Here is an 11,807-nt window from a genome sequence, read left to right as displayed (position 1 = left end):
TTTAATGGCCAAACCTCATCCCGTTAATGCTATATCCATCTCGTGGATTTATACGTTGCAGGACACACAATTGCCATTTTTGCTGTGTTTTGGATAAGGTGGAATAAAAAGCTATCACCACTATGATAGCGACATATAGCGTGCATAATGCAAGCTCACAGATCTTGGTGCGCTTCAATACTGCCGTAACAGAGCCGTGTAGATCTATGGTAAGAAAATAGTTCCAAACCAATCGATAAAAACAAACGTCAACAGAGAAAAGAGAAGTTTCACTCCAGCGGACTAACTAGCTAGCGATCTGTGTTTATTCTTCCAGTGGGGAATTTTGCCCTCCAGAGGTTATTTGCAAGTTCTCCACTCCTAGTTCTGTCTTCTTGCTGCTATTTAGCCTTCAAATAGCCTCCAACCTGCAGAGGGCACTTCGAGGTAGAAGCAAACCAAAAGAGGAAGCCAGAGCGAGGGAAATATTTCTGCAAAATTGAAAAGTGCAACCAAGAGGCTGAGCGGTTACTTCCTTCCGCTTCCTGCATCCTGGAGAGAGAGAGAGTCAATGCAGGTACAAAGAGGGGGAAAGGATTTTATAGAAGGAAGGTTGGTAGAGGGAAATGGGTGGGGGAATAAATATCATAATGCATGCACTTTGCAACTCTGTATTGCTGCCTGTAGCAAAAAGAGGGGGTGGAAATTCTAGCTTCTTCTTTTTAGCTGCTGAGCAAAATGGTTAGGGGTGGAGAGAGAGAGAGAAAGGAGGAATTATCTCGTCTCCTGCTTTTGCTGAAACGGTTAAACTTTTAAGGGATTTGCCAGAGGGTGGGTGCAGAGGGCTTGCTAAATTGCAAACTGGGAATCTCCTACTTGGTTTATTGATTAAGGGAGAGAAAGCATCTGGTCCATTGCAAAAATAGGAAATGGAGGAATTAAAGACAGATCAATGAAAGTGACTAACTTGAAATCCACACTGTGCATGTTTCGACAGAAACAAAAATCCTACAACTCCCAGAATGCCCCAGCCAGTTTTGGGTTTGTAGGATTTACCCCATCTAAACATGCATAGGATTGCAGAGAGAAAAAGTCCTACAATTCCCAGCAAATATGCCTGACTAGGGCATGCTGGCAGTTGTAGGACTTTTTTTCCTTTTCTAAATGCCCAGGCTGCAATCCTATGATGGTAGCTTTTCTTTAGGCCTGTGGATTCGGCCGCTTGTTTCGTATTATTATAAGTCTGCTTGTTTCGTATTATCTGTTTGTATAATGACACAAGTCTGCTTGTTTTGTATTGGGGGGAAGCAACTAACAGTTGGATTGTTAAGTGCAAGTGTAAGGGATGGGTGTAGCTACTACCTAGATACGTTCTGTATGTAGCCACAGGGTGGGAAGGATTTGAGGGCGTGGAAGTTTTGCAGGGGCGTCTTGCTTGGGTCTCAGCAACCCTTGGGGTGCAGTGGGATCATCCCTCCTTGGCGGGCTGGAACCGTTGCCGCCGCCCAGAGCCTGAAAGATAAAAGCGTCTGTGCGCCGTGGATGTAAAACACGGATCCGCCCTGACCCTGAAACAGGAACCGGTGGTGTCTTAGATTAGGAGAAGTCCTCTCCGGAGGATTATTTTGTGGGGCACAAAACTGTGCCCTTTTGCTATTTACTCTTGTGCAACCTGATGACATTTTGCCTTCCATACGGGGCGCGGTGTGCCGTCCCCATTTTAGCAGGGCCGAGGCACGCCGGAAGTGAGGTTCTGCGCTCCCCCGTTTTCACTCTTTCGTGACCCACAGCTGCTGACGGCTGAATCCTGTGTGATTCTGCATAGCCCCTTTTGCGCCAATCAAAGGTGGATTTCAATATCTCGGTTTCCTGACATGCCGTTTTTAGATAGAGCTTCTCTGGTTCACCACATCCCGAACCTGCACTCTGCTTTTCCAATGCGTCAACTGCGATCCTTTCTTTTCTTTTCAATTTTCAGGGAGGGCCAGGAGGACACTTCGGTTTGGGCCTGGGAGCCGATGATTTGGATGAGTTTTTGGCCAGGAGTACGATGCCTTTTCTACACGGCTTCCGTAGGATCATCTTTGAGTACCAGCCGTTGGTGGATGAGATCTTGGGCAGTTTGGGGCTGCAGGATCCTGAACGACAGGAAACTCTAGAGAGGTAAACCGGCTGCACGGAGAAAGAGACCCCGTTGCATTTATTAATTTGGCAGACCTAACATGGCCAAAGGGTCACACGTGACATAAGGCAGCTTCCCACGATCCGTTTTAAAGCAGCCGTTTTATCGGAACCATGAGGACTAGAATTTGACTGTGGTTTTAGACAGAACGGCCGTAGCTCAGTAGCAGAGCTCTTCTAAGCAAGTCTTGAATATTGCGTTAATTAATCCGCGCCGAGGTTAAATCGGTACAAGGCAGCGTTCCACGATCCACTTTAAAGCAGCCGTTTTATCGGAAACAGGGGCACTAGAAACTGACTTTGTTGTAGCTCAGGAGTAGAGTTCTACGGGATAAAGCTCAGGACAATGCAGATTCCTAGATCCCTGAACTGGGGGAGAGAATAGGCAAAGCAGCAGTAAGACAGATTTCTTTTGGTGGGGGGGGGGTGTTTCTCAAGGAAGCCAATGTGGAGGGGGGGCAGAAGAGCAGCAGGAACACACGCACACGCGCACACACACACCCGGTGTTACTTTTGCCTTCTTCTTTTGCAAAGTCCCAGCTACGTGCCCGAAGACGACCACCGACTTCTGGTCCTCCGGGAGCTGCTAGAGAGGGAGGCCCACGCGCCGTTCTACCAAGAGGGCGTGAGCTACGCGCTGTTGAAGGTGGCGGAACTCGGCCTGGTTCACGCCGCCAAAACCCTCCTTCGCCATGGGGCAGACATCGTCTTTGAAGGTGGTGTTTCTAACTGAAGGGCGTTGCGTGCTGCAGCTTACGCCGCTTTTTTGCTTTCTTTTTCTTATAAATGAACACCAAAATATCCAGGGTGAATCGATGCCGGATGCAAATTTTATTTTTATTTTTTGGCATAGTTTAGGTTGTTGTTGTTGTTGTTTTTGGTGGGGGGGGGGGTTTGGGAGCAGATTTTGTTTAGGAACAAGCTTCTTCCCCATTTTTCTTTCTTTAATTTCCAGCATTTTTACTCCACTCTTCAGCCAAAAAAAGACCCCCAAAGCAGTGAACAAAGATTCATAATAAACCCTCCAATCTAGAAGACACAACAGGAAAGGAAAAGGGGTCAGGAGGGAAGAGGAAAAAAGAAGCAAAGCTCAGGCACCAATTCTTAGTTTCAAAGTTCTCATGGATGTTCTTTCTGGCAGGGAAAGGTGGAATAAGCTGTACCTTCTCTGGCTGATGTATGGGGGCCACTTTGGTCTCCCTCTTGCCCTGATATTCATACTGGGAGGGGGGCGGGCAGACTCCCACTGAGCCAATAGATGAGGCCAGGGTCCACAGCTCCAAGGAACTCTCCACTGGAGCTGTGCGTCCTTTTGGGCAATCCCTCCCCTTTCGCTGGCAGTGTAATGCTTGTTTTCTTTCACTAGGTGACGCTGTAGCGCCATCTTCATTCCGTATTAAAGCCACAAGGAGGCTATTCCGCCGGGCGCTAGACAGCTTGTGCTCTTCGTTTGTTTACTTAATTTCTCTCCCAACCAAATGGTGCTCAGGCAGGATAAGGATGAAATCCAGCTGAACAAAACCTTCATTAAAACAGCATTAAAACAAATACATTGAAAGCACAACTAAAAAAAAAATCCACCCATAGCTTTGCCCTAAACTACTAGACTCGAGACAATTTTTGCCCTACTGCGCTTCGCCACGCACCAGCCCTCATCTCTCAGACTCCATCCCCCGAGTCTCAGGTTCCAGAGACCCAACAACCCTAGTTAGATGTCTCGGGAATATGATGTCACACCAAGATTCCATATAGGCTGTCTCCGTAGCAACATGGCTGCTTCAAGGCGAGGCAGGCTTGACGGTGTGTGCAAGGGCCTTTGACCATCCAGAAGGCAATGGGGCGCAAGTGGGTGGAGGGATGCTTCCTATCCTGCTGGCTTCCTTATTGCGGGGCAACCGTGTACAGCGGTATGCATTTTCCTCTTCCCTCCTCAGCCCTCTTTCTTTTGCTGTCGTGTTTTTTAGATTTGTAAGCTGGTTTTGTCCTGTTGGAGCGATCAGGTTCAGTTAAAGAGCAGGGCAGGCGTGCTTTAAATAAATAAATGGTTCTTTCTCTTTTCACCTGTGCCAATGCCAGCTTTGCAAAGCAGGGAGGCAGCCCTGACGTCCAAAAGCAGGATATTAAGGGTGTGACTGAATTCTCCTCTAAACAGGGAAAAGTGAGACTTTAAGTGAATTTTCGCCTGCGATGCTACTCTGATGTAATCATTTTATCTATTTGTTTTAAAAAAAGATCCGGTCACCTATTACACGGCTCTCCATATCGCAGTGCTCCGGAACCAACCGGACATGGTGGAGCTCCTCGTAGGACAGGGTGCGGACATTAATCGCAGAGACAGGGTAGGTAGCAGGCCGGCAGCTGGGTGGTGGTGGTAAGAGGCTGCTATGGTTGTTGAGGAGTCAACGCCCTTGGCCATGACGCCCCCTGTGGGCCCCCTCTCTCAGGAAAACCACCTTCTCATCACTATGGTCACCAGCTGCGATTACTCCTCACCTTCTTCCTCGTCATGGGGCCCGCGGTGCTTGTTCGGCAGGCAGGGAGCCAGGAGGCTGCGGCATCCTAGTTCGCACCACCTCTGTTGTCTCAGCGAGAGGGAGAGGCCGCTGAATGAGCAGGCTGCAATAGGGAAGAGGAGCAGCAATTCCAGGGGGCGCTTATCGGTGTCTGCCAGTCGTACTGTGATGTAAACACACCCTTTCTTTCCTTTTTCCTCCCCTTGGCCTTAAGATTCATGAAAGCAGCCCTTTGGACCTGGCTAGCGAGGAGCCGGAACGGTTGCCCTGCCTCCGGCGACTCCTGGCCCTCGGGGCCGACATCAACGCAGCCGATAAACACGGTCAGTGCCTCCCTTTCTCTGAGCTGAAGAGGCGTGGGGGCAGGTGTCGTGAGAAATAGTGAAAGTTGGGAGGGGGAACTAGCAAACGGGTAGAGAAAGAGCAAAGGCTATGAGCTCAGAGGAGGAGAAACGCCGAGCTGGAGGATAAAACCCGCAAGGCTCAAAAGGGAGAGAAAGAAGAACCCCTCACCCTTTCCCAAGGTCTTGATTTTAAAACATTTTCCAAAGGGAACAAGGAGATTCAGGACAGACCAAAGGAAGGTCTTCTTCACACGGCACAGGGTTAAAGTACAGAATTGGCTGCCACAAGATGTGGTGACGGCCACCCATTTGGATGGCTTGAAAAGGGGGTCGAATGAATTCCTGAAGGAGGCGGCTACCAGTGGCTACTAGCCCTGAGGGTTGTGTGCTATCTCCAGTATCCGAGGCAGTCAGCCTGTGTGCACCAGTTGCTGGGGAACATGGGTGGGAGGGTGCTGTTGCACTGTGTCCTGCTTGTGGGTCCCTGGCTGACAGCTGGGGGGCCACTGTGGGAAGAGTGCTGGGACTAGATCCAGCATCAGGGCTCTTCGGAGGTTCTCAAGGAGCGGAGGTTCGTGGGCCCAAGGGTTGCTGCGTTGGGGACCCTTTCTATGAAGAGCAGCTATGGGGCGCGTCTGAGCAGCAGGTCACCTTTTCCTGATGTAAATGGAGGAAGGGGGGATGCTTTTATCTTACAACTCACCTGCCGGGAATTATTTTTCTTCTCTTTGTCCGCCGTCTCCCTCCCCCCCCCCCCAAATTCCTCCATTCTGCCTCTTTCTCTACAGGAAAGACAGCCTTGCTCCACGCCCTGGCCAGCAGCGACGGGGTTCAGATCCACAACACGGAAAACATCCGCCTCTTGTTGGAAGGAGGTGAGCGAATCTCCCGTCCAGGCCTCCTGCAGCGCCCTTTTGGGGACACCCACATTTTTTGTGCTATTTCTCAGAATCTGGAGCCGGGGTCACAGCAAGGTAAAACCCAACAAACTCTCGATGCAAAATGGCCCTAAACGGCTAGCAGATTTATTTAAATGTCCATGACATTTAAAAATAAATCTGCTAGCCATTTAGGGCCGTTTTGTGTGAAGTGTTGGTTGGGTTTGACGCCCGCCCCCTCCTGATTTTCATTTTATTTCTTAAGATTCTTAAAAAATATTTTAGCCTCACCATGTTTGCCTTCGTGGCACATGGGTGTTTTGTGACCTACCACGTCTACCGCAGCGGCCATGTTGGGGACGGGGAAACCACCCGGCCGTGGCCATTTTGTGAGAGCACCCACGGCCCTCTCTCCAAGTCCCAAATGCGCCCACTGACACCCAAAAAGCTTGGGGCATTTTCTGTAGTTACCACTGAAGAGAAGTTCATCACAGCCCTTCTGCCTTCTGACCTTGTGGGGGATTTCAGGGCAGATCGTGAGCCCTGATTGGTTGGGCAGAAGCTGGGCACGGGCTGGGCCCAGAAAGCCTATGCTGTCGCCCAGCTGTTGAAATTACCCGCCACCACCCTGCGTGGCGGCAATTCGTCGCCGTCAAGGCAGGGCCCAGGAGACACGTGGCGTTTTCAAACCCCCTTCACTAGGATGGTCTGTTTTTTCCGTTTCTACTCCTCACTCTCAGGAGCCGACGTCAAGGCCGCCACCAACGACGGCGACACGGTCTTCACCTTCATCATCGTCCTGCTCGGGGAGACGGTGGGAGGCGACCAGGAGGAGGCCAAGATGATCAGCCGCTTCTGCTTCCAGGTCACCCGCTTGCTGATGGCTCACGGCGCCGACCCCAGCGAATGCCCGTCCTACGAGTCCCTCACCCACCTCTGCCTGAAGAGCTTCCGGCTCCATTTCCCGCTCTTGCGCTTCCTCCTGGAGTCCGGGGCGTCCTACAACTGCTCTCTCCACGGCCCTTCCTGCTGGTCCGGCTTCGACATCGTCTTCGAGCGGCTCTGCTCCCACCTCAGCGAATCCAAGGAGGACCACTTCTCGGTTGACCTCCTGCAAAAGGCCGAGACAGCCCTGGAGCTCATGACGGCCAGCACGCCCACCCTCCAGCTGCCCAGCAACTTCGAGGTCGACCCGAGCGGCTGCTGCTTCCACGGGGAGAAGATCCGGGCCCTGTTCAGCTCCCTGAAGCAGTTGGAGCGATCTCCGGCCAGCCTGAAGCACCTCTGCCGGGTCTACCTCCGGCAGCGTCTCCGGCCGTGGCCGGTGGACGTGAAGGTCAAGGCGCTGCCGCTGCCCGACAGGCTGAAAAGTTTTCTGCTCCTCGGCCAGAGCAGTTCTGCGGAAGAGGACATATGACAACGTTCCACGCTGGGTCCTAGCCACCGACGTCCCCCGGAGCGCGCCTGCCTTCGGAGGTTTTCCTCACCCGAACCATGTCACTCTCCACGGATGCGTCGGCCGGGAGGCCTTGACGGGGGTCACAAGAATTGCATGTGGAATTGTCACGGCCTTCGCTGTTAATGCACTGGTGGTTTTCCCCTCCCCAGGAAGATCCGTACCGCTTCGAAGTCTCCAGATCTCAGCTGCTGGAAACAGAATTGCGAAGGATGGAAGGATCTTTGGCCGAGCCTTGACCGAGCCTTGGGCTGGAGCACTCCGTTCGGAACGCCCCTCCTGAGCGACCGTCCTGGCCTTCCGGCCTAGAGGGGGAAATAACGGCAGTGCCTCCAAAGCCATTAAAATTCTGTGTCTGCACCAGTTCAGCTCTGTTGTTTGTATACGCCATGTCCGTGTTGAAGAAAGGGGCGTTAACACTTTGCAACAAGCAATGCCAATATTGGTGCAGGACCTAGCGCCTCTTCTTTTTTTTTTTTTTTTTTAAAAAAAGCCTTCCTACTTTAAAAACTAAGGTTACTAGTCCTCATGAATTTCTTCGACCTTCTTAGAGGCATTGATCTGGGGAGATATGGCCCGGTTCTTCTGCGGCAAATGTCTTGGCCTACCACTCCCATCAACCCTAGCTAGCATAGCTAATGGTAAAGGACCATGGGAGTGGTAGGCCCAAATATCGGAGGGCCACAATTTCGCCTGCCTGCTTTACACTCATTCCCCAGGATCCCTTTGCACCAACACAATGTATGACATCCATATACAGCACTGAATTTCATTTTATCTCGTCCATGGTGGTCCAGCCAGATTTTATTCAACTTGAAGGAGCATTCAGCCTAAAAACAGCTTGGGCAGGGTTGTTGTCAGAGGGTGGGAGGAAAGGGTTAACTGCTCCTCCCATCCACGTAGTCACAATTCCCCGGCCCGGCCCCGCAATCTCCCACCAATCAGCTTCAAACGATGACCCCATCGGGTTCTAGGTTTTCCTCTTCCCTCCTCGCAACCCTTTCCTTTCCAGCCATCTCGTGAATTTTCTAGTGCTGTGCCAAAAAATGCCTCTTGCATCTTTTTTGAACGCCCTCACTCAATTTGATAAGGGGGAAAAAATGCTTTCGTGGAGCGGGGGATTTGCAAAATCAACTACACCGTTCACACAGTAGCCAGCCAACTTTTAGCTGTCATGGTTGACAGCCTGTGAGAGACCACTCGTGAGCACTTCCATCGAAAACTGAGCGATGCAGCTGAAAATTAAGGGCTGTGCCAAAACCGTGCAAGAGCTGGAAAGCCATCAATTGAGCACAGTCAAGGAAGGGGCGTGGCCAGGGGGAAGAGGGTGTGGCCAGGGGAAGAGGGTGTGGCTAGCTGGGGAACTGAGGTTCAACAGCCCTGCCTTAAACGGACAAACCAGTAAATCCCATTCTTTGCAGACAGCGTATTGTATCTCTGACACAAAACTTTTCAGAGATGCTGTGTATCCTTTGGGAGAAGACTGAACACGGACCCGTAAAAGCGCAAACACGGAGGGAAGTAGCCCCGCCCCCCTGCCTCCCAACTACAACCAATTCCAAATAACCGTAATAAACCCTGAAACCATACAGAGTGTATTGGGCCGATTTTCCTCCAACAAGAAAAACAACCGCAGCAGGGCTGGAAGACCAAGAAAGGCTCAGGTTTACTTCTCCCCCGTCCCACACCAAAATCTCGGCCACGCTCCTTGCGACGCACCCCCCTCCCGACATCCGGACCGTCTCCTCGGGTCGTTCGCCTCGGACCCTCCATCCCCGGAGGCAGCTCGTCGATGCTCCCCGCGGCTGCAGGACTTTCATCTCATGGCCAGAGTATAGACCTGATAGATTTCATCTGGGAAGTTCTCTTGCTTCTCTTGGGCCAAGAGGCTGAGGCCGGCGTGACGGACGATCTTGCAGACCAAGTCCAGGTCCCGGCACACGCTGCTGTCGACATCATCCCTAATGACCCCTTCCTGTGTCATGTTGTCTTTGATGACAATGATGCCGTTGGGCTGCAGGCCGAGGCGGCAACGTTTCAGGAAGTCAGCGAGGTGGTCGTCCGTCAGGTGCCCTGTTTCGGGAAAGGGGAGCAGAGGAACATTAACAAATTTCCAGCCCGGGGGGGTCGGGGTCAAATCCTGCCCCACCGGGAGTCCCACGAATCCTGAGGCCTCCCATGCACCTAAAGACTCCTTGGGCCTCTCTTGCTTTTTATTTTATATCTTAAACAACAGCTGCATTTATTTATTTACTTACAATATTTATATCCTGCTCCATCTCTAAAACAGATTACAGAGTGGTGAGCGCAAACAAAATACAATCGTAAAAAGGGTTTTAAAAAAATTCGACGAGCGTTTCAAAATTATTCCTTTTAAAACAGAACGCCAATAAAAAAGCAAACAAACGTGGCTTGTGGGTTAAGGAAGGCTTCCTGAAATAAAGATGTTTTCAGGACGTTCCGAAAACAGCACAGCGTTGGTGTCTGCTAGAGCGCCAGAGGCAGGGACTTCCATAGGAAGGGGGCCACCACACTGAAGGCTCTTTTCCAGGTAGACTCCAATCGGGCCACGTGTGGTAGTGAATTCCACAGTTTAACTCGGGCTTGTGTGAAGAAGTCCTTCGTTTTGTCCCCCCAAGGCGGGCATCAAGGGTTGGCATAGTGGGGCACGTGCAGAGGGCCCACACCCAGTAGGGACCTGCTGACAAAAGCGCCCTGGAGTTGCTCCTTCCCTTCCCTTTCCCATGGCAACCTGCTTGTCCACCTGATGCCTCTTCCTCTCGCTAAGACAACAGCAGTGGCGAGGAGGCAGAGCAGGAGATGCCCCAGCCTGCTGGCTCCTGGGCTCTCCGCCTATCAAGCGATAGCAGTGATGAGGAAGAGGAGGAGAAGCAAGACAACGGTGGTGAGAAACTAGACTCACTGTGGGAGGGTGGTTGACCAAGGGACCTCCAAAACCTGGAACCTCCCGTGTTCACCCCACTCAAGGGACATCCGATGAAAACGTTCTGGTAATACTAAACAAGGCAGCCAGCTCAGAAGTGCAAATCTGTGACCTCCCTTCCTGGCCCTTGAAGGAGAGGCTCACCTATGACCCACTGGATCCAGATGACGTCGTACGCGCTGGGCTCGGGGCTGAAGTCCTGCAAGCCGCAACAGAAATAGTTCCGGACGCGCCGGCCCTCCTCGCCCAGGTAGGACCTGGCTTTGTTCAGAAAGTCCTCCGTCACGTCCACCATGTCCACCGCTTTGAAAAGAGGCAGCAGGAGTCGCTTGGTGATCCGGCCGATGCCGGCGCCGCAGTCCAAAGCCCGGGCCGTCCCAGTCCTGTTCGGTGCGTCCTGAACGGAAATGGTCAATGAGGCATAGAACCTTGAAGGACCCTCAGCATTTTATTTCATCTGTGCTTCTTTTATAGCACTTAATACCCTAAAATCCCTCAAGCGAGTGGGCAGAATGTTCTCCCGTTGTTTGGGATGTCAACTCTTCGAAGGACCCACCATCACGTCCAGGGGCCAAGAATGCTGGGAGTTGACACCCAAAACATCTCAAGACCTTCTGCCCACCACGGATGATCCTCCCCTTAAGGCAGATGGGAGAAAAATGACCAGCTGGGTCCTTCCCCAGGGTTATCTGCCACCAGCTGGCCTGTGGGAAAGATTCCGGGAGAGGAAAAGAGAAGTAGATGAAGATAGAAACAGACGCCTGCTCCTTCGCGCCTTGACACACACGAAGGTCTCCCCTGCTACTTCCTGCAGCCCCACCGTGGAAGAATCCGCTTACCCGCAGGAACCGGAGCAAAAATTTCCTGGAGCTGTTGATATCGATGCTGGAAATGTGCCCATAGCCGCCCAACATCCCATCCACTGTGGCCGGGATGTCCTTCCAATATTTCTCTGCTTTGGAGTAGAATTCCAGTTCATCCTCCACCACGTCGCTCGCCATGGCTGTGCTTCTTTGTGGGCCAAACGAAATGGGGCGGCGCAGAGGGGTGCCGTTCTCTTCTTCAACAGGAAGAGAAGAAGAGAGAAAAATACCTGTGAGTGGCTTAAGCGACCCCCAGATTATTATATCCAGATAAGTCGGAACACGAGCCAATGTAGCTTTCCCCAATCCAGTGTTCTGCACCGCAAGTCCCATGATCCTCAGCCAGCACACCCAGTGGTCGTGCTACCTGGGGATGATGTGAGCTGTAGTCCAAAACATCTGGAGGGGGTCGGGTTGCAGGAGGCTAGAGTAGCAATATTTTGGAGAATGAGCCAAGGCAAAACGCGGCCCGGTGAACAAAGAAAAGATTTATTTAATTCAAAGTAACGTGGTTAATCCGTATCTCTAGCCGACAGGCTGAGAACGCAGGAAACAGCCTACAACTCCCATCATCCCCCAGGCTGTGGAAGCCGGCGCAAAGAGACTTGAAAACAAAAGCTGGCGGCGTTCTAATCCGAAAGATATGTGT

At 51.8% G+C, this 11,807-nt stretch overlaps 2 protein-coding genes across 4 annotated transcripts; one reads left to right on the top strand and one right to left on the bottom strand.

Annotated features, from left to right (window-relative positions):
* The first annotated feature begins 507 nt into the window (after window positions 1-507).
* ASB6 (ankyrin repeat and SOCS box containing 6) lies at window positions 508-7,714 on the top strand. 3 transcript variants are annotated; one of them, XM_063144734.1, is made up of 7 exons: window positions 508-556; window positions 1,958-2,142; window positions 2,695-2,876; window positions 4,393-4,499; window positions 4,888-4,996; window positions 5,806-5,892; window positions 6,636-7,714. In XM_063144734.1, exons 1-7 carry the CDS (start codon window positions 551-553, stop codon window positions 7,310-7,312), a joined length of 1,353 nt encoding a protein of 450 aa, XP_063000804.1. In that variant the 5' UTR covers window positions 508-550; the 3' UTR covers window positions 7,313-7,714. The 3 variants fall into 3 exon arrangements, with proteins under 3 accessions (XP_063000804.1, XP_063000806.1, XP_063000805.1); XM_063144736.1 differs by lacking the exon at window positions 508-556 and adding an exon at window positions 577-591; XM_063144735.1 differs by lacking the exon at window positions 508-556 and adding an exon at window positions 1,731-1,825.
* A 1,211-nt stretch (window positions 7,715-8,925) lies between these two features.
* NTMT1 (N-terminal Xaa-Pro-Lys N-methyltransferase 1) lies at window positions 8,926-11,355 on the bottom strand. Its single transcript, XM_063144497.1, has 3 exons — window positions 11,135-11,355; window positions 10,440-10,692; window positions 8,926-9,424 (listed from the first exon to the last, which is right to left on the bottom strand). Exons 1-3 carry the CDS (start codon window positions 11,294-11,296, stop codon window positions 9,168-9,170), a joined length of 672 nt encoding a protein of 223 aa, XP_063000567.1. The 5' UTR covers window positions 11,297-11,355; the 3' UTR covers window positions 8,926-9,167.
* Between the last annotated feature and the right edge of the window lie 452 nt (window positions 11,356-11,807).

The sequence above is a fragment of the Elgaria multicarinata genome, chromosome 19 (genome assembly GCF_023053635.1).
Source record: "Elgaria multicarinata webbii isolate HBS135686 ecotype San Diego chromosome 19, rElgMul1.1.pri, whole genome shotgun sequence".
Lineage (NCBI taxonomy): Eukaryota > Metazoa > Chordata > Lepidosauria > Squamata > Anguidae > Elgaria > Elgaria multicarinata.
This window is presented reverse-complemented; position numbering and strand designations above follow the sequence as displayed.